Source organism: Mchenga conophoros, linkage group LG7, assembly GCF_057382185.1.
Source record: "Mchenga conophoros isolate Kocher_MC1m ecotype Shallow Benthic linkage group LG7, M_conophoros_male_GT1.1, whole genome shotgun sequence".
Classification (NCBI taxonomy): Eukaryota; Metazoa; Chordata; class Actinopteri; order Cichliformes; family Cichlidae; genus Mchenga; species Mchenga conophoros.
The window spans coordinates 3,563,160-3,586,069 of NC_140532.1; the positions used below are offsets into that span (position 1 = coordinate 3,563,160).

A 22,910-nucleotide genomic window follows, 5' to 3' on the forward strand; every position below is an offset into this window, starting at 1 on the left:
CATGCTCTTGCACTAAGGAAATCATCAAACCTGAAGAAAGAGAAAAAAATCACGCCAATCAAAAACATACCTGAGCATGTGGGCTGCATTGAAGACCACATCAAATTCCCCACTGTCAAGGCGTGCAGCTGTCTTTGCCATCTCTGCTGCTTCAAGCAGCCGTGACTCTTCCAACAAAAACTGACCTGGCAGGGCAGAAGGGAACAGCACCATTATTAAAACACTTTGGGATCCCCACAGGGGCACGTAGGGATACACGGCCTCGCAGTGTTTCTTTTGGCCTGGGCAGAGGGACAGACTAGTCTGCACTTGTGACAATATGATGAAACATTAAATATAAGTGCAGCATAAAATCTCTCCTTGGCCATCTTTCAGACTCATTTGTTCAGATTATCAGCCTTGATAGATCTGTTCCCTTTGGATAAAAATGTTTTCAGCAGGAGGGTTATGTCTTATTACGGGTGCGCCTTCCTTGCAGTTAACCTCTGTGGACCAGCCTAATGAGAGGGGATTATAGAAGCCTGACAAGGCCGAGTGCGGGGCGGACCCCTCGGTAAGAGCCAGGTTTAGGGGGAATTAATACACTGTTGATTTTGGTAAGCTCCAATGCTGTGCCAGGATGCTAAACCACCAAGTGAACCCAAGCGCATTTTTTTAATAACTGTGGATGAAACTGGAGCCTTTAGTGCAGGACAAGGCAAGAGCTGTATTTTAAGTGAGTTTTTAGGCTGCAACTGTGCACTAAAAACCTCCAGATCTGCAGTTTTGCACTGTTTTTGATAAATGAAATCAAATCTGTCAGAGACAAACACATCAACTAATAAAACGGACCCGACTTTGATACACAACAGAAAAAATAATATGCTTTTACTTAAAATATAATAATTTTTATCTTTTGCATTATTTCTTAATTGGAGAAAGTACGGCTGTACGACTTTGTCAGTTTAAGCTCATACCCAGATTGTGAGCGGGCTAGCTAATGCTGGAGGACAGATTTCTACGTTTTGGGGTTTTTTCTTTCCTTCGAGCAACACGAAAAAGAACTCGGGCTAAGTAAAAAAACTCATGTTATTTATGTTGAGTATCCTAACAGTTAAAACTAACATTAACACTATATTATTTACAGATTATGTTACACAGTGTATAGAAAGAGAATTAAATGGGACCAAGACCTGATCCCTGGGGAACGCCACGCGAGGTTTTCATGTGACAATTAGGCTGGACAAGAAATAAATAAATGCATGCGTAATTAATTTACTTGACCCTTTAATTTACTAAGTAGTTGGAAATGCAAGTCTAAACATAAAAGTATCACCTATTAATACTATTCCCAGGCATATATGACTCAATTCTTCAATGGAAGTAATTCATTTACCTTAGTAACCAGCAGAATAGATGGATGAAAGCAATAATCAGCTAACTTCTTTACTTATTACATATTTTTTTTAACTAAAATTCAAAAGCCCCAAATGAGGCAGTACACTTCTAATAATGCTGACTGAAACTCCATTTGTAGCAGGATAGTGTATGCCTTTTTTAATACATAGGAAAAAACACATCACTAGCATTGCTGCCTAAGGCAGGCAAGTGAAAATGATCAAATAAACACAGCTAAATTAAATTCATGATTTTTAGTGCACTCTAAGACCTTTTTTGAAGAGTCTTCTTCAGGCCTGAGGACACTCGGTCTCAGAAACAAAAAACATTTTGAAAAACAAACAACTTAGTCAATCTAAAGTAATGAAAACCCAGCAGTATATGGCAGATCTGATGTGTTTAGCTGTGAATAGATATATTTGTAAATTAAACCATAGCTGTGATCTGAACAAGAAATAGAAATTAATTGCTGCATATTTTTACTTGGGCCAACAGAAATAAGATAAATGATGTTATATGGATGTTCCATATGGATATTATATCTCCTTTATTATTAGTACCGTTTAGTAATTTCTTGAAATAACACCGTCTCTGTGCTCGGATCAATGCAATCCATATCCTGATTGGCTGGATAATTAACCTACACACACAGTACTCAACAAAATGCAAAAATCCACCATTAACCAATTTCCTTAAATGTCACTTGCGACCTGGTGATCACAAAGACAAGGCTTTAAATGCTTTTACAAACTCAAAGGTACTATGAAAGAAATTAAATCCAGGAGGTAATACTGCTGATTAATGGAAAGCTTGAGAAGAGGCATATGCTAAAATTGTCACGTTCTGTACACCCATCAAATCAGTGAACAATCTAAGGAAATCAACCCTGCTTCCTGTGACTCTCGACTAATCAAAAAGAATAAAAACAGAAATGGCAGAAGGGTCAGCCAACTCTGTTGTACAAACAACCGGCTAAGGTGCACAAGTGCTCGTCTTGCACAAGTGCAGCATGTATGCGTGAAATTTCCAAATCAAATATTTGAAATGTAAAAAGAAATCTGGTGTGAGTCAGACTGGAAGGGAAATATATATCCGTGCTTACCATAATGCATGTAGCAGTTGCCTTTTGTGGGATCGAGTTGGATGGCCTTGAGGAAGTACCTCTCCGCTTCTGTTTTCTGCCCCTGAGAGAGATGGATTAAACACAGTCATTATTGTTTCAACTGCTCCTCAAAGCTACTCAGTCTAAAAACACCACACTCGACTCAACAGCCAAAATACCTCTGTGTATACCTAATGTCCCTCTTCCAACCACAGACGTACTCTAACAATAAATCTTAACAAATAGACACGAAACACACGGATCGCTACTGTTACTCTGTCAGGCTCATGTGTCGTCCCACAAAAGCAGACGCTGTCACGTTTAGCACAGCAGACCAGACAGGGTAAAGTCTCATTCATTAAACATATTATCTTTGCAAAGAGCACTTCCGGAGCATAGCTGCAGATTGTCAGTGTGTGTGGCCTAACTGCTATTAAACAAGACAGTGAGTAGCGAAGAGGAGAAAACAGAAAGGCTTGTGTCTATAATGCCCCAAGTACAGGTGTACTGCACACAAACACATATGATTTTTATTTTTGTTTTTATGTTCCAGAAAGAATCCATACCGGAGGGGGGGGCGAGCATAATATGATGTGAAGAAGACACACTGAAGCCCTGCAGACCGCAAAAGCTTCCTCAGGCCCTTTACACTGTGACATGTAACCAATCACAGCTCTAACAGAACCGAGCAGCTGGCCAATAGAAGTGCCAACTGGGACTCTGACACATCGCTGATCTCAGTTGGGCACCAGATGTCATCTGATCAACAATTAACCATGTGCACTCATCGATAAAAGCTGATGCATTAATAATGCAGCCATCAGTATGCATTTGAGAGAGAGATAAAGCCTTCTCATGAAGACTAATATACTAAGGCATTACTGGATTATGCAAAGCCAGTAAAAACAACGTGAATGAGTGGGACACTTAGCGCAGAACTTCAGTTCAGTCATACAGAAGGAATGGGCCCTATATCGTATTAATGACTGCAGACTTCATTTTCAGTGAGCGGTAGATTCAATAAATACAGAAATTTCTAATGTAAACATCTGAGTGTAGTTTCCATTGATGCTGCAGAAAATGAAGCCTGTGCCAAGGACACGTTTAACAGAGCTGATTGAAGTTTTATTCTGAAAAGCATCACTTTTGTGTATTTTTATACTTATATTCACAGATGGGGGAATGCAGACATTTTACCGCCAGCTGCTTTTTTCAACAAAGACCTACAGTTATTAAACCTCTACAGCTTAAACTTTGACAGACTGAAATGGGTTTTAGGTCTAAGTGCATGAAAGATGTGGGCTGTGACACATTAAGAATATTAACAGAGACCATACACAGAATAAGCGAGATGTTGGTAGGACCTCAAAAATGTAACAACTTTTTTCTTTTTTTATTACTTGTTAAAAAATCATTTATTATAGGTCAAAATTAATAACTGTGCTACCCTTTTTAATTTCACCGAATCCCCTTAATCAGACGAAATGATTATGATTATGATTATGAGTGGCAATAAATAGGAATAGCTTTCATCTAAGGTACGACCAATGCAGCACGAGAAAGGGATGGAAGGAACCTCGTCTATAAATGATGACTGTACTCTGTTTATTACTCCAGTAAACATATCACTTCATTGGTCATTGTAAAACAGTTAATAAAGCAGGATGTGCTTTAGGACATGAGCTAAAGGTGTAACCAAGTCGCTACCATGTGGAGATATCGTATCTTGGCTTTCTCAGCAAACTAAAAGATAGTTTGATGTGGCTGTTTAGGTTTAATGGTAATTAGAATCTGTTTAAAGTCTGTTTGTCATTGTCCAACACTAGTTTAGCATGCAAATATACAAACATCTGCTGAGTACATGGGAATACAGCTTTGTCAGATATCTACTTATTAAGCAAGGTGACTTATTGTGCAATATTCTCCTGTTTGTCGCACACTCGCTGAGCTCAGTTGCGCACGCCTCACACCTCAAATCTCCTGATAACATTGGGCAAACTGCAGATGCATCCCTGGCTCTGTGAGTGTCGAGGTTATTATGAATGAAACCTGTACTGTATTAGTTGTGGAAATGACAAGTGAATGACTGAATCCAATATTGTGAGCATTATAATTATAATTATGCACAACCAACAACACATCCTGCTTCTTTAGGGTGTCGGTGAAGGTGCAGGGGGGTCAGCAGGGCTGAGCATGCAATACTGATCTGTGTGATTAACTCTCCCTTTCTTCCCCTGTTTGTTCTTCTCACCATCCACGCCGTCTCTTTGCTCTCTGCGCCTCAGCAGCCACAGAAAGGCTCGCTCCGCCACCCACCACTCACCCTTCTCTGACCCTGCTGCTAAACCTTATATTGCAGCCTCTCCCAGAGGGATCTGAACCTCAAAGTCCCTGACAGCATCTGAAGTGTCTTCATCGCTCACAGTTGTTGCACAGGGAGGGCAGAGGTGGGAGGTGACAGACGGCTGCTCTTCCTGCACTGCTTTGGATCACATTAAACGCCGGAGTCGGTACATATTAAACAACAGCCTGTGTTCACAGGTAACATTTGTCTGACACATTTCAATAAAATCTTTCAGAAATTCCTTTAAAGAATAGAGTCACTGTAAGCCTATCCAAGTAAGTTAGATCCCGTCTTTGATCGCACTTTCATTTGCACTCAAGGGATCACAGGGGTTCAAGACCCCTAAACCATCCATCATGGTCAGAGAGCTACAGAGATTTATCCCCGAAGGTTTGAACTCTACTTTCCCCCAAATCAATAACACTTTCCTAAGTTTCTCCTCACAGCTCACAGACTTCTTCTCTGAATCAACTTTACCAAGTCTTAATACTCTCCTTTAAAGTATTGAGTTATTCCCTGAAACCATCCTTGCTGATGGGTTTTGGTTCCATTGAATTTTTCACAGGGATCATGTCAACTTAATAAGTGAGTTTTATCTGCGTTGCCAGTTGATCTATTCTTTCAGCTGGCAACCGGTCAGCGGACAGAACGGCAAATCAATCCACCGCCAGTGTGCAGAGGACTAATAACAATGATCCACAACTGTACAGCACTTCAGCAACTCAGATGAAAGACAGTTTGTGGTTTTTCTGAAGACTCAAAAAATGCAGAAGCAGTCGGCCCGTCCAAGCCTACAGTCTATACAAAACACACACAAAAAAAAAAGACACATTCTTTGTTTTTTTCTTTAGGGGTATATGCCAAACTATTTCCTGGCTGGGTTCAGTAACTTTTGGCACATAAAAATGTTATAACACCACAAAGTGTGGTTTTTACACCTCAGTTTTTGTATGGATTAAACAGCCCAAAAATAACGTGTTAATTAGTGATCCCCGAAGCCAAGCTTTTTATTTCCAATTCATGTGCTATGCTATGCTCACTAGCTACTGGCAGTAGCCAGTGCCATGCAGATATATAAGTGGTAACTGACTTCAAGTTTATTTCCAAGGCTTTTGGTTTTATATGTGTTGACACAAAAAAGGGTAACATTATGTCTAAAAACTGTGGAAAAATTGGTTTGCCTGTTAAATTCCTCCACCTATCAGTGAGGATATTCACAAAATGATGATTGAGGAAAAACTATAAATGAAACAAACTTGAAAAGAATTCTGTTTCCATGGAGGAAATAAAAAAGGGGCAGGAAGAGTGCAGCCGTTTGCTGGAAATCCAGATATCACTGCTGCCGGCTCCTCTCATTAGGGCCCAGGCAGTGGATGAAAGGGGTGTCTGCTGAACACAAGGCCTCCACCCTTTTTTTGACCTTCTAAGCAAGCCTCTGTCTGACTTGTTTATTTGTCTTCTGACAGTCCTTTTCAGATCAGACTACTTTTTTTCTCAGCTCTTTTCCGAGTATGTACGTCTTGCTGCAGTCGATCACCGAACGACTGCACGACCAGCTCCTCATAAACTCAAGGACTCTGGAAACTGCTCCTATACTGGAGACGCCTCCATTTTTTTCATTAGTAAAACACAAGACAGGTTTCACTTTCACTTGCTGACCTGGAAGATGCCGGGCAGTGTTAGCTTTCTTTCCATTTAGTGTAGAGATTCGAGCGCTCTCTAGGCAGTTGATTAAGAATACTGTTTTAGTAGCTTCTAGTAACACATTAAAGATGCAAATGTGGAGGCACGACAAAATCAGGAAGTCATTTCGTTTGATTAAACTTTACAGAGAAGCTAAAATGACCCCGAGGACATCAGTGTGTTTGTTTTGCCCTGAAACTTGATGTATTTGCTCCAAAGCAAAGAAAGATGCTATAAAACAGCAAAAGTAGAAATTAACTTTAAATTAATCTCATAAACCAAACACTAAATGTGGGATACACCTTTAAATAATAAAGTTGGTCGCAGGGTAGTGTTTAATCAGAACACTCACTAGAACGTATGATAGCAAACTGAATGGAAACACAGATAAGGGAGGATCAAAACAAAAACAACGTTACCGTCATTGCGAGAAGTTTCCCATAAGTGAGATGTGCAGGAATGTGGTCTGGCTTGGCTCGCAGCGATTCTCTGTACCAAAACTCAGCCTCAGTCAGCTTATTCAGTCTAATGTAGGCCTCTCCTGTGATGGCAAAGACAGCGTCACATGAGGGATCAATTCAAGTGTCAGAGGTTAAAACATCACACAGCTGTCTTTTATTCTTTTGATTTTTATTACAGGGAGGCAACAAATTCAGACTATAATCCAGTCATCAAACTTAATGATTTTTCTTCCAGCACTTTCATCATATTTTAAACACATGGAGTAATAAGAGGCTTTGGAGGATGTTGCAATTGCTTAAACATGTTAGATTCATACTGAAGAAATTATTGATGCTCTTATTTCAGGGTTTTTCCTGAAGTAATTCATTTCAGCTAAGTGTGCTTGATTATAGCAGAAATTCACCGTAATGCTTATAGAACAATAGGACAAGATTTCTCCCGTTGTCCTCCTTCACTCTTCCTGACCTGTCAGACATCATCCGATACCTCCCCCACCACCACATCTGACCCTCTGCCTGCTAAAGCAACACCTGAAATAACAAAGCTATCCAGCAACCCTCGCATGGTTGGAAAAAACTGACTGGCTGGTAACGCAACACAGTAAAAATCAACATCATGATGTATTTAGGGGGAAAGTGTGAATAAAGCCCACTTGTTAAAATATGACTTGTAATATGGTTTATATTTCAATCTACACCAAGTCTTATGAACTGCCAAATGACTGAAAGAGTTGTTTAGACAAGAGGAGACTGAGGTTTGAATTCAGTGGGGATTCAGATTAATCGCTTTACTGAAAAGACAGCGATAAGCAACAGGTGACATACGCCTGCCCACAGCCTTTTAGTCTCATGAAAACACACCTCCTCATATAAGTGATAACATAGAGATACCTCTTTCACACAGACGCATGCATGCATGCATGTAAATAATGCAAATACATATTAATTTTATTCCAAAACATGTTAATATGTTATTTTTTCTCCAGTTATAGAGTGTAGTGGTTTACACATTTGGTTAACTAGTGAAAGATCCCTGTTCTGATGATGAGAGGAGCCAAAAATTCCTTTGGGGTTGTGTCAGGTGTAAAAATCCAACATGCAGCGCTACCTGCTGCAGCGATCCCGTGTGTAGCTATTATTGCTCTACCATTACAGCCTCATGCTGCATGTTTCCATCAGATTGTAGCTACATAATAACAAAACTCCCATCAACAGCAGAGTGGATTAGGCAGCATTACACCAAGCTTTCCATTTCCATTGGGTCATAATGAAAACCTCTGTGTGTAAAAGTCCTACACCGGTGGTTATTTTAAATGTAAATACTGAATTATTAGTTCGAAGGTTAATAAATAATCATCATGTTTATATAAAGGCTTATCTAACCTGCAGTGACTTATAGCTAATCCAAGGTGCTGAGCTGTTTAAAAATGCACATATTGGTCCATTTTGACACGACCTCTTCCTATATTGATTGGCTTAAAAGCAGCCAAATTACTTGACTCCATTTCCTGGCAGCAGACCTCTGTACCTCTGAGATTAGCACAAACATTAACGTGTAATTAGAAGTGACATCGAATCCAAGGAGCTGAAAACCAGCTCCTCGGAGTGGAACATTCCTCAGCCAACCAGAAAGAGCTGGAGCGAGACCAGCAGGGTACAGATTACCACCCAGGTCCGCCTCTGATGAAAGCTTCTGCTCCTTGGCGTCTGACAAACAGCATGAGAGCAGCGCAGTGAGTGAAACTGAAAATAGATATGAGCAGGTGTGCCAAATGTGCAAATCAGCTCAGCGAGGAAACAACGCTAAGCTGCAGAAATCACAGATCTGTGGCTCGGTGCCTCCATTACAGGCGCAACGCTGCTCCTTAATGGGGCCTGAAGCTTTCATCAACATTTTGACATAATCTCAGGAGCTCCGTCGCATTGCATTTTGCCAACACATAGGCAAACCTGTGGCACTGCCTAGTCTGGATTACTTATTGTTCCAGGTTTTCTGTGTGTGTGTATAAGTAGCCTCATATGTGTTTGTGTGTGTGTGTGTGTGTGTGTGTGTGTGTGTGTGTGTGTGTGAGAGAGAGAGAGAGAAAAACAAGCAGGAAGGGCAGAGAAAAAAGAAAAAGCAATGGAGTGCACAGATATAATGAGGCTGAAAGCAGCTGTTCTACAGCTGTAATGCAACAAGCTGGGTTGCTCTTGCAGTGAAAAGCATCTGTTTAACATGACATTGTAAAGCTTCCGATTGTCTACCTCTGTCTAACTGTATGAATCAGATCAGCTGTCTCACACACTGCCTTCGTTCCTTTAAATTAGCACAGTTTGCTATACGTGTATTTATCTAACTTTTGTTTTTGACCCCCCAAAAAATCTCAGCAACACCAACAGAAATCCTGCTTTTGGCTCGTATTACTAATTTTTATGACACCGTGCCTTACAAATATTTTTTCTTTCTTTCTTTTTACAGGATATTATGGACCTGAATAGTGATTTTTTGAAGTTTTCATGTTTTACTGCCTTTTATAGTAGCCTGCTCTGGAAATCTCAGATCTTTAATGTTTATGCAAGGAATAAAGAAATATAGTCCAAAATAATACACAATATGCAGGAAGTACACGGCCTTTGTACTTTTCTTGTGTTTTGTGAAGCATAAATGTGTGATGACCAGCTGATAATACCTCCAAGACCTCCACAGACTTTTTTCTTCCACAGTAAAAACAGTATCTATTACGCTCATGGTCCTGAAACACGAGCAGCTCTTACCCATCATGTTGTAGAGGCTCTGCGGTGCAAACTGTCGCGGCATTTTCTGTATCGCTTCTTTAAACACAGAGAGGGCCTCCTGTGAATGAAACACACAAAAAAGAAGGTTTGGGACGTTTGCATTAGAGAGCACAGAGACCCCGCTAGAGAAGCCGGCTCAGGGGTAACTCGTCATTCCTCCCATGCAGCCGGGGCCATGACAATATGAATACACAGCGTGGAATTGGGGGTCGCCAGAAGGCTGCTTCATACAGAGCTGAGCACAAAGGCTCTATCCTCAGTGTCACGGCTGTTAAGACAACTAGAGCCGTGTCGCTTGTTGACTTTAGCATGTATAATGTGTTGGTCCGGCAAGTCACCTCAGACTCGCTCAGAGTTTAAATGGCAGAAGGACCTGAAAGTATTTTATTGCTGAAGCAAATGTTGCGGTTAGAGGTCAGAGGAAGTGGGAATGCTCTGTTCCTCAAGGATGCCAACAATTTAGAAAGGCCTTTATTGAATCGGCCGTAGGACCGCTTCATTCCTGATTGAATCAGCAGCATCGGCGCGTATTTTCAATATAAATGTACAGCAAGTGGAAAACCAGTTACTTTAGCCAGCGCTGGAGGTCTTTTGGGGCATGAAAGAGAAAATTTGTTAGAAACAGCCTGAGGAGTATCTGCACATACGCTTTGTCCCCTATGACTGAGACCATTTTGTAACATGTCCATATAAAAGTAAGCTTTTTTTTTGTTTCCCCAAAAGGCTGCTTGGGTAACTGCCTGCATTTCATCTCAGTTCACTGAGTTCGGTTCCAACATTTACATATGCAGAGGAGTACTGTTTCAACTCCCATGGTAGCAATGGATCTGTTTGTTAGACAAATATAAAAAACAAAGATGAGACAAAAAAACGATTTATATTACTGCAAATGCAATTGAGACATTTCCTTTTCCTGTTTCAAGGGCGGGTTTTGGGGGGAATTCACATAAATAAAAAACAGTATTCTTGCCTCCACTTGGTGTATTTTATTGTATCCTTAACCTTTATTATGACATGCTATAAGGTTATTATTGCCTTAAATATGTTCTTAGCATACGAGATCTGCAATCTGTCATTACCTCCTGGTGTCCCTGTTCGTGGAGCAGCTTGCCCAGGTTGTACAGGCAGCTTGTGACTGAGCTCTTGTGGGCGTGAGGGTCCTTCAAATTCTCATCTGGGATATCAGCACAGGTCAGGAAAGTGCGTTTGGCCTCATCTAGGCGACCCTGATTCATCAGGATGATGCCTGTGTTCAAGTAGGCTGCTGTTGGGATCAAACGAAACACAAACAGAAAGCTTAGACTGTTCCTGTCGCTTCACTCGATCGATAAAAGCTCAGTGATAATTGTGCTTACAATGATAAACTGGCATCAGACGCTCCAGTCACAGTGATATAAAGTGATAAAGCACATAATATTGTAGCGTGGCTCATTTATCTGGGATCCAGGATTCCTTCTCCCAACAAAGTCCTTGTTTTTGCCTCTGTTGATTTGAAGCAACGGCTAAAAAAATCATTTTCATATGAATTTCATTAAACTACTGTTGATGCTTTTCCAGCTTTACTGTATGTTTGATATTTGCACACGTCCCGCGGGATACTTTGAATGTACGTTAAACTTTCTCTTGAACGGTCAAAGACGGCATCTACAGTAATGATCAATACGCAGCTGAAGGGTAATTAGTCTCTGTAGGCCTTCCTCTCTAAACAACTCCCTATCAAGTCTGGCTGCTGGAATAAATTAACTTGAAACAGAAGATCAATCAGGACATATCAAATCAAAAACAAATAGCTAGAAAAAACACCTCCTTTTTGTTTTTGTTTTTCCCTCCAACGTCCTTGAAAATCGTTATCCTGATGCTTATGTTCTACTCTTCACTCTTCCACCTTACAACAATTTTACCCATTCTGCTTATTGTTGTGCATTTGATGGTAAATATCTGAACCCTTTTCCCAACGACAGGCTGTGCAGACGATGGACGGCAGATAAGAAAAACAGAGACAAAGGAAAACTTTTCCAATTTCGTCAGCCTTCTAACAACTGATTCTTTCTCTCAAAAAAGTGACACAAATCAATAGTGCCTCATCAAAGGCACTATTGGGAGCTAACAGTTTGGCCCAGTTAGCTCCCAATTAGCCAGTGAGTAATAGTGTAACCTTGAAAAAACACACATTAGCTGTCACATTCTCATCCGCCTTCAAAACGTGTGCTGCTTAGGGTAATTAATTAACCTTGTTATCAGCGTTAACAGATTGGATAATTGCACGCTGAATGGAAATTTTCTAGTCTAACTGTGATCTTGATTAGGTGTATAATTAATCTGGGGAATAAAGGAAGAAACTTTCAGGATTGTCTGTTTATCTGTCATTGATTGATGCGCAGAACAACGGGGAGCTAATTTATTTCATGATCAGGTAAGAATGTGATTTACACTAATCAGGGAGCAAAAAGAAAAGAGGTGAAAATATAACAAAAGAAATGGATAAAACTGCGAGGAACTCGTGGTGAGAAGAAGAGACAAAGCAGAGGAGGACAGGACAATGGAGAGAAAAATAAGTAAATGTACAAAGCAAGAATAAAATAAACAGAAGCACCATGGCTTCAATCATAATAAATCACTTAATGTTTATGCTTTATCTGTGGACATATCGGGCTTTGAAAGCAGTCGCACAGCTGCACCGAAGGTTTAATTCAGCTGTACACACACTGGCCTTTGCCACCTCTTCCCTTCCCTTCACATAACCACAGCCAGTGTTCGCTGTTGCCTGGACACAGCACAACCACGACCACAAGTGCTGCAGATTGTCAATAAAAAAAGGAGAGCTGTACTTACAAGCCAGAGTTGGCCGGCTCCCAATGGCCAGCTTATAGTAGTGAAGTGCCTCTGAGAACTTGTTGCTCTCCTGTAGCAGCAAACCACTGGAGCAGACAAAGGAAAAGACAGTTCTGACAATTTAGAGCTTTAAAAACTCTAAAGAGGAGATCGTTTCAGTTTAAAGCCTCTGTTATGATTAAACACCAACATCAGCCAGCTGATAAATGTGAAGGGAACAGTTTCGCAAACCACAGACATTTGATCACACTGAGTACTGGCCGGTGTTTTGTGTTTTCCCCTCAGACTAAAACAGCATCATTAATAACGCTGTCAGGCGGACAGCGCCCCGGGGAATTGAAAACAAGACGGCACTTCCTCTCAGAGGAGCTCTGATCAATGTACACATGAGAAAGGAGAGTTTTTCCAATCATTCATTCACGTTTTAAGACAATGAGATGGTTATAAATGCACAGTAGCATCAACAGATTAAAAACAAACAAACAAATAAAAAATTTGGGGCCAATGTTTGACGAAAATATTGAATGCAACAATAAGTGTGATTAAAAACACTCACAGGTTATAGAGCATGTCAGCCATGTTGCTGCGGTAATACAGGGCATTTCTGTAAGCCTGCTCCGCCCCCTCCATCTTTCCCTGGCTCTTCAAGACATTTCCAAGGTTGCCCCATGCTGACGGGCCACGCAGGGTCACAAAAGAAAAGGTTAATCAAAAGAAAAAGAAAAAAGTCGGTGAATTATAACAGCAGGAGGAACATTTCTATGGCAAGTAATCATTTTCTTTTGTTATTCACAGCCTCATGCTGCCGTGGCTTCAGTGCCTTTTAACCTCTGAGGAGGACGTTGTTCTGCTGCAGCTGGCATACCAAGACAGTACTGCTGAAGAGAGATGGCACACCGGGGGAGCTTTGTGTATAAACCACCAGTTTTTCCAGTGTGTATGAAAAGAAGACCACCACAGCGCCATTGAATAGCTAACGGCATTAAATAGCAAAGAGCAGTAACTGACAGGAGATGTAAGGCTGCCAAGATGTTTTGTACATATTGTGCAGATACTCTGCAGTGTGGAAATACATCCAGAAAACATGAACTAAGTAATAAATACGAAGAGAAAAAGGTACAATAATGGGATTTAATGCTTAATGGCAGCGTGCAACATTAGCATCTCTTCAATTTGCTTTGGAATAATTTATAAAGTGCACAGTATTAAAAATAAAAGACTATTATGACTCAAGAGATGCGCCTAATGAGGTGCACGCTGCTCTAAATGTGTAAGAGTAGTACTTTTTAACCTTGAGGTATTATTCCATCTCCCCTCTCTAATACTCATTCAATAGGAAGATAAAATCCATTAACGGGTGGTTACACTGCTGTAATGTGCAGCGTTTAAAACACACAAGTGTCTAGGATAACAGGAAAAAAATAAAAGCTTTCTTCATTCACCTGCTCTGAATGCTCAGTGAAAAAAATGTCGTAAACATTCTGTGTATTCACAATTTCACACTTTGTGTGTGTGTGTGTGTGTGTGTGTGTGTGTGTGTGTGTGTGTGTGTGTGTTTGTGTATGAGACTGGGCTCTTTTCTCATCTCATATTAACTTTATTGAATGTGAGTCGTGGACATTTCTGCTCCTTGGTTCGGCTGATGGCCTGCCAAAACAAACAGCTGTCATGCCTCAGCGCCGCTGCAGAATCTGAAAGGGAAATTAGCTAACACAACATGCCCTTCTGCTGCTTTGTGGGGCCCTGTCCTGCTTCTCCGTTCAGCAGCTCCAAGAGCTTCGGTTTGGATAAGAATCATTGTTTGATGACCTTTAATATGAAGCTTTAGAATATTTGATCTTTTACTAAAGGTGCCAGTCACAGATGGTGCCTTTCCAATTAAACAGATTGCATGCCGAGTATAAGAAAAGTGTCAGATCAAAAAGTACAGCTCTGTTGTATTCATTAGAATAATACTAGACTCGTAAGAATATTGAGAGTTAAAATTGTTATTTGAGTTATTCAGGATGATAGCAAACTAATGGACGGTGCACATAATCAAACCTCACCTAAATATTTGCTTTGAATTATTCAGACAAATAAATATAATGGTTGCATATAAAGTGTGTGTGATTTTACATGTTTACACATATACGAATAAAGGCACACATCTTACCTTTAGCAGGATTGACATAAATCCCTGACTTGTAGAGCATTTCTTCATTTTGCCAGTCCTGGTTCCTCAAAACTGTTTTGACACCAAAAAATAGAGCCAGGGCTGCGCTGGAGTACACCAACATTGTTCTGGATGATCTGCGGCGTAGTCGGATGTAGAGGGACCTGATCCCCACTGCAACCAGCAGGCAAAAGCCCATACTCGGGATGTACAGTACTCGCTCGGCTATCACAAATCCCACATAGAAAAACAAGTTTGTGGCAGGTAGGAAAGGGATAGCCAAGAGGCCCAGTGAGAACACCACAACATTTTCAGTGGTAGGTAGCAGAGTCCTGCTCTCATAGTGCTTTTTGGTCCCATTTTGCGTATTATTTATGTGAGCATCCGTATTGGAATTGTTCACGTGCTCATAATCATTATAACTGTAACTGTGCCCATTACTGCTCCCATTTCTGCCATTGGTGTAATGATGCACTTTGCCATTAGTGTCCTTTCCCCTCGGTGCACGATGTGTCCACAAGCCGAACCAAGCTAGCAACAACAGACCAGAATAGAAGACAACTGTATGAAAGTTCCTCCAGTCAGCAAGGCTCCTGATCAGAGGCACGGCATCCATCGACCAATCGAAACTTAGTGTGTCTGGGCAGAGGAGGAGCCAGAAGTTAACAGCAGGAAGGTAGAAGAAGGTCAGGGTCCTGGTGATGAGCGAGGGCGAGTCAGCCGCTGGGTTGTCAGAGTTGGAGAAGTTTGGAGGTTTGTTACCCATCCAGTAGAAGCGACAGGCCAATAGGAAGAATCCCCACGCTGCCAGCAGAAACACGTTCAGCAGCAGGTGGGCGTTCTTTCTCTGAAAGACAAAGAAAACCAAAAGCAGAGATTATACCGTCAATCTGCAGGAAAGGAAAGTAGGAAATGTTACAAAATATACTGCAAACATTAAAGGCTCACACTGCAACTGTTTTCTCAGTGACTGTACATTTGCGACTCTCGGACCTTTACTTTCACTTTGACCCAGACCAACGAGTGGAAGAACAGAATCGCTGCTTCGACTACAGACGCAGCGAGTCATCGGAAAGTGAATGATTCAATAACCATTCCTAAAGCGTTGACTAAACGGAGCAGCTTTGAAATGTGTTTCATCAAAATCTTCAGTTGTGCCCAGTGTGTGCTTGCACAGAAAGCTGTGAAATAAAAGCAATTACGTTTTGTGACACCTTTTTCCCTTCTTTGAACTTCATGCCTTCCAAGAGGAGGAACACCACATAAAGTTTTATTAAAGCCAGAACATTAACACTGTGTCAGTTTGGGAATTTTTCAAAATAAAGGTGACCTTGCATCCTAATGCTCTATTTATGGCCTCTGCAGACATAACAAAATAAACACAACTACATAAACTCCATTCATCGTGTTACAGGCTTAATATTAAACACTTTCCCAAATGTTGTGTGGAAATGCCGATGCAATATTTATAGCGTGTTTGGTTGTTTAATCATTTGCTGGCACAGCGTTGAAGAATTACTGGCTCTGTTTCTCCACGAGCCTGTTCCAAAGTTAGGACCAACCGACCTTTTTTAATGTGCTAATGTTGGAAAGTCTAACTTAAAAAAAACATGTTTGTGTCCTACAGCAGAAACCTGTACACGGCCTCGAAATAAAATGAATGAAAAACTGAAAATATTATTTCACGCCCCAAACGCACATAATATAGATCATCAAAATATGATCTATTGGCTGATAGCTCACCCAAAGAGTCTCAGCCACCTGCATATAAATCACCAGGGCATCATTGATGCTGTAATCCAATTATTTAAGCTGAAACCCAAGGCAATCCTGAACCCACAGTGAATGTGATCTTTCTCCATCTCCACACGCCAAAGGGGATGATGATGTCTCATCTGTGATCATAGACATCATGCCACCACTGCTTAGGGGTTGTACTATTGATTTTCTCGCCTGTCCGTTGTCATTTCAGATTGTATCTGTGAAGAAAGGCTTCAGTAACCTCTGGGGACAGCTGTTGTCTGCTAATGATCACTGCAAATACAAAGAGCTGTCGCTGCCACACAAAGGCAGCAGGAAATTAGGCTTAAAACACAGCAGGCGACACCATGGAAATGATCTACAGACGAAAAATATCACATTCAGCGCATCGAGATGGAGAGGGTGAATATAAAAGACTCGTACATAAAAGGCAAACCAACAGAAGTACTTTGTAACAACTCCCACTGGTGTGATACAGTGAAGAGTTAAATAAATCAACTCCCAAATGGCTTCTTTCACCTTATGCAACAACAACAACAACACACACTCGCAGCTGAATATTGGATATATTATTCAAAACAGTTTGGGGAAATATCACAAGAATGAAAAAAAAGATCTCACATAAGGTCAGCTCTGTCAAACCCTTCACCGGAGGCCTGACATCAACCCCCAGCGATTCAGTATTTTGTGGGGATGTGCCAGGATATGCCACTGTTGGATAAGTCGTTTAGGCGCTTGGCAACAAAAGGTCAGATCCAGACCACAGTTTCTCATTAATCTGAGCAACTGTTGAAAGCGTTATGGTCAGCTCCCTGTGGAAATCCAGGGCAGACGGTAGGATGAAGACAAATTTTCATTAGATGCTATTAAATGACATCAAATTAGGGAAATGAAACAATAAGTCGCTGTGCAGGATCCTAATAGATGAACCACTCAAGTGAAACAAAAATCAATCTAGTTTAGATTTTATGTTGAAAGGCTAGACAAATTCATAAAAAGCAATGACAATTATTTTGACCTAACCACCTGTCTGTGGTAAGGTCAAAATAAAGGTTAGAAGGTCTAGTAAAGAAAAAAAGAAACTATCTATGATCTGCTCGCTGCTGGACGAAGCACAGAACTGGTCAAAATAAAACATAAAACAATGAAATGAGACAGATCCTCAAATATGCAAATATGAAGCTACAGCTAGCAGCTGATTGGCCTAAATTAAACCTAAAAAATAAAACAGCTTTTTAAATTTTATTTTAAACAAATCAAACAAGTGAGAAGTGTTAACTGGGGAGCTTTAGAGTCAGCATGAGATGTATCACCTTAGCACAGAACCAAAGGCTTTTACTTTGTCAGTCATTGTGCCATTAGTTCATATTTGCTGCAAAGACATGATACATGGTATCATTACCTCTGCAAGAAGTCCCAAAAATGAACATGTCGATACCAGTCAGAATAACCTGTCTGTCTCATGATAAGTTCTTAGCGAGCTGCACACTGCACATGTGAATGAATTACATGCTTTTTGGCTTTGGGTAGCACTGAAAATCAGATGCACTTATACATATAGCAGTCAATGATTGCCCCACAGCCCAGATTTAAAAGCTGTCATCTGAACTTCGTATGAACTCTTCTTTTCCCCGGCACTTTTAATCATCTCTAAAATCACAGAAGCTGTGTCCAGTTTTGAATCTAAGCAGGTGAGCAGGAACCCTGCAAAGAAATGAAGTGGACTGAAATGGTCTTTGAGGCCCAGCGGCTGTACTTTGAGCAGACTTTAACAGAGAGGCTTGCTGAGCAGTGTTAATACATCTCAATGACTGCTTCAGGGAGATCCAGCTGGGATTTATGAGGATCTTTGACAGACTCTTTAGATGACTCTGGTTTAAGCAAATCTTAACAAGACGCTACCAAGCTGCAAACTTAAAGCACTGCAGGAGAAACAGGAAGAAAAGCTCCGTCTGTTTTTGACAGATTGTTCAAATCTGAGAGTCCTCGGTCACGGCGCCCGATTCGTACAACAATTGATTGATTGATTGGTAATTTATTTCAACATGTGAACAATATACAAGTACATTTAGAAAAGAAATGAGAGAAAAAAAAAATACTATACAAATTACATACAAAAAAACATTCTGATTAATTTACATGTTGAAAGGGAGTGGGAAGAAGTATACACTTATTTAATCCCACCCCTGTCCCATAAATTATCAGTGAATATTTAGTCAGCTTCCTTACTGATATAATTTGTAATAAAAATAGTGAACAGATTTCTGATATACTATATACTATAATATCACATCATGAATTTTTTGTTTGTTTGTTTTTAAATAGAGACATTCACTTAATTAAATATTTTCCAATCGAATGTCCTCTGAGGTGGTTTCAGTGCTGTTAATGAATTATGCTGTAAAAAAAAAAAAATCCTATAAAAACGGTAATATTCCGGCAGCTGGGGCGCCAAAATAATACCAGAAAATAACAGAAAATAACTTTCCCATGAAAATACGGTTATTTTCAGTAATGACAATACAGTTTGTTGCCCTAATTTTACATGGGATTTTGCCTTTTTCAAGTGCTTTTAAACATTAAATTAGGAACAATTTAATGTGATTAAACAATGAAATTACCTATAAACAAGGTCAATGAATGCAGCAATATGAATAATAATACGTAAATGTACAGAAATACACAGTTGGTTTAAATAACAATGGATTGCATTCATATAGCGCTTTATGAGACCCTCAAAGCGCTTTACAATTCCACTTTATAATTCCCCTCTGGTCATCACCAGTAGGCGGTAGGTGAAGTGTCTTGCCCGAGGACACAACGACCGAGAGTGTCCGAGCCGGGGCTCGAACCGGCAACCTTCTGATTACAAGACGAACTCCCAACTCTTGAGCCACAATCGCCCTAAATAACAATAATAATAATTATTATTTGATGTAAAAAAAAGTTTATACGAATCATTTTATATATTTTTCCATAGAATTACATTTAACAGTTCAATCTTTCAAATAACGGACAAATATTTGTGAAATTATGATGCATTAGTGAATGTATTTTATCTAAATATGCTCATGTACAGACAGATACATTTACAAAACAAGAAAATTATACTTTATTACATTTAGAGTGATTTAACGTTAATTTACATTTGAAATATAGAATCAGTCTATTTATGTGAATTTAATGATATTCTAGAAGAACAGTACAAAACTGTAAAATACTTTTATATCACGATTTTTTTTACAGTGTACTTTTCTGCAAATAATTTTTGTTCTTGGCGTGATGCAGATCGCTGTCTACTGGACAATGAAGTGGCAACTATGTTTCAGTTCAGTCCATATTCACCTGTGACAGCCCTAAATTCTAATCATTCGTACCTGGAAATGTGACAAACAGATATGCCTCGACTCTTCCCAGAGAGCAGCTAACACTCAGACACCTCCTCCTTAACCACGTCCATATGCCAGTGCTGCAGACTGAGGCGGTGTTTCATGCAAATTCTTGTGCTGCACTGAGGTTCAACTTTTTCTATGCATATCGAAGTCTTCGGGCAGCACCCAAAACATAAAACAGCCCTTTGATTTTGCTTCAGTACACATTTGTAACTCCATTACTCCTCCTGGCATACTTCACCAAATGCACTGACCTTTAAAAAAATATATAAGTGGCAAAAGAAAAAAATGTGAAAATGTATATATTCTGGGACATGAACCCCGTCGCTATAATCTCTGGAATAAACAAACATGTGCATCCTCTATACTATGCCTCCAGTTAAAAACATCTACTGTTCAAAGGCATAAGTTCAATTACTACCAGGCAACGGCTCCCAGGGCGCTATGGCTCTATTATGCAGGAAAACCAAGGCGTTCCCGCTTTGTGTCTTTTGTCAATAATCCAGTTTAGTCTGAAATAGGTGGTTGAGCACAACCCTGTAGGAGGCATGGGGCAGTGTTTTTTTCTTCTCTTTTGTGTTTTAGCAGCAATCAGCTGAGAACTGAAACAATTTAGGCTTTATAAGGCATGCGTGTGAATAAAATATCCTTGGAGATAAAATGCAAAACAGGCCAATTACAGAATCCCTGTTTGTGCTTGCCTTTTTCCATGTCTCCACTTTGATTAGGTTCATTTGACTGAGAAGAAAACTCAATCAGGTTTTTTCTTTTAAACATCCATTTAGTTTTGTGAATGAAGGTTTGTGGCAAAAAAGTGGAAAGACCTCAGGGAGAAATTTAATTAATTTGTTTGGAGAAAAACGCTCTTTTCTCAAGGTACACACAAGCCTTTTTTTGCATTTGGTAAATGGGCATTATTCTATCGCGCAAGAGAATAAAAGAAAAAAAAATCAATCACACAACACATATAGGTAGCCCATCAAAATGCAGCGCTGTGACTGGCTTTCACTTCAGCGAGCACCTAACTGAAAATCCAGTGAAAGAAGTGGCATGTCTGACCTATCCCCACCTCTTCATCATTACTGAGATCAATTGTCTGCAGAAGGCCTTTCATCAAGATCCTGCCTCACATTGATAGACTTATAATGAAAGAAAAAATGAGCTCAGGGTACCAATCAGTGAGTATTACCTCTGTCACACGCATGTGCACACACACACTCCCAGAAAGCTCAAATTTAGTACGAGTCCCTAAAAAGTCTGCATAAACCTTTCTGCAGGCTTGATGGATACATTCTGTGCTCGTGCCTTTGATCTTTAACTGCTGGATCAACTAATCAAGCTTGTGGTTGATGGACCACAAATTTACCATCTATCTCTCTGCTGCTGCAGCTGCTGTGCTCTCCCTTTGTTAGACAGACTTTGGGTGTAAAACATGATAGTTAGCAAGTAAAACAAGATACGAGCCTGTCCATTTCCTAACAGTGTGTTATGGATCACCAACAGATGGCTGATGATAAAGCTCAATTAGCGGCTCGCAATTTTCTCTCACATGTGCACCAACTGTTTTATTTTATTATTTATTTAACCCTTTTATTTTATTCTATAGTAAAGAAATATAATAAATGTTTGTTTTTTATGCTCTTTGGCTTTTACGTTTAAAGTTACATCCGTGGCTCATTTTCAAACTCCTCCACAACTACAAATTTTTGGTGACTGTTAAATTACTTAGGGGCAATGTACATTGAAATGTATTGTAAGATATAACAAGTTAGTTGGATCAAGCTGCGGACTTGATCTGAGAAAGACAAGTGCAACTGTGTAGCATGAACAGTCATTTCAATGCAATTCTATTCTATTTATGCAGCGTCAAATCACAACAACAGCCGCCTCAAGGTGCTTTATATTGTAAGGTAGACCCTACAATAATACATACAGAGAAAACCCAACAATCATATGACCCCCTATGAACAAGCACAAGCACATGAACAACAGTGGGAAGGAAAAACTCCCTTTTAACAGGAAGAAACCTCCAGCAGAACCAGGCTCAGGGAGGGGCGGGGCCATCTGCTGCGATGTCTATTAACACATAGTGAGTGAGAAAGGTGACTGAAGAAGAAATACTCCATGCATCAATTTACCTGTAAAACGGAGACTCTGTTTTATGGCTGCCTGATAATCACTGTAATACTGGTCAGTACTAAGATGATGATTAGTATTATTCAAAACACGTGGAGTACATTGCAGTGAGAGAGATATGTTTGTAATGAAGAAGGAGGTAAGACAAAGTGGGAAGGAGGCCTACAGGAGGGGAATCCCACCACACTACTGATCAAAGACACTGACATGTTAAATGTGAAAATAACATTTTCATTTGTAAGTTCTGTGGTATCACCTGCTGTGGAAAAACCTGGAATTTATATGATGAAAGCAAGCAAATGTGAGCAAGAATATTTCCAACTAATACATGACAAAATATGCCAGTTCACGCTCTCTCGGTCAGCCTTTATTAACCATAATCACTGCAGCAACATGGGATCCATTTCTCTCAAAACCATTAAGTCAACATTCCAGCCTCGCTCACTCTGTTTCTAACTGAGCCGCTTTAAAGGCCCTTACTGTAAAAGGCTAAAACATGTCATGCTTTCATGCTGCAATCAGAGGTCAGACAGAGTCACTCTCTCCCATTTATTCTGTCATCAACTGCAATCAGACATCTATAGATTTGTAATGGCACAGAGAAGGTGAACCTTATTCTGTACAATCAGAGGGAGCAGCTGAGAGGATGAAATCTACACGTAAAGGGAGGAAGGTACTGTTTGTATCCACGAGGAGGATGACAAACTTGCTGAATGAAGAAACAAAATTTCATTTCATTCACTAACTTCTGCCATTTTGCATTTGTGAAGTTTGTGAAGTTTTTCCCAGTTTATTTGCTGGGTCACATCTGAGAAACAAAGAATGAAACGACTCTAAAATCACCTTCTATACTCTGTATACACACTGGAAAAGGCAAAATGGTCAGGCT

General features: G+C 40.1%; 1 protein-coding gene across 1 annotated transcript in view; it reads right to left on the reverse strand.

The window, feature by feature from the left end:
• The window catches only part of tmtc2b (transmembrane O-mannosyltransferase targeting cadherins 2b), an 83,178-nt gene that overhangs the window by 10,133 nt on the left and 50,135 nt on the right, over positions 1-22,910 (reverse strand). Inside the window, exons 3-10 of the mRNA XM_085281570.1 lie at positions 14,733-15,579; positions 13,134-13,248; positions 12,578-12,663; positions 10,825-11,009; positions 9,725-9,803; positions 6,926-7,047; positions 2,480-2,561; positions 71-185 (exon numbers count right to left, since the gene is read on the reverse strand). Of these exons, the coding sequence (XP_085137696.1) occupies positions 71-185; positions 2,480-2,561; positions 6,926-7,047; positions 9,725-9,803; positions 10,825-11,009; positions 12,578-12,663; positions 13,134-13,248; positions 14,733-15,579 (1,631 nt within the window). The remainder of the gene's footprint in view (positions 1-70; positions 186-2,479; positions 2,562-6,925; positions 7,048-9,724; positions 9,804-10,824; positions 11,010-12,577; positions 12,664-13,133; positions 13,249-14,732; positions 15,580-22,910) is intronic.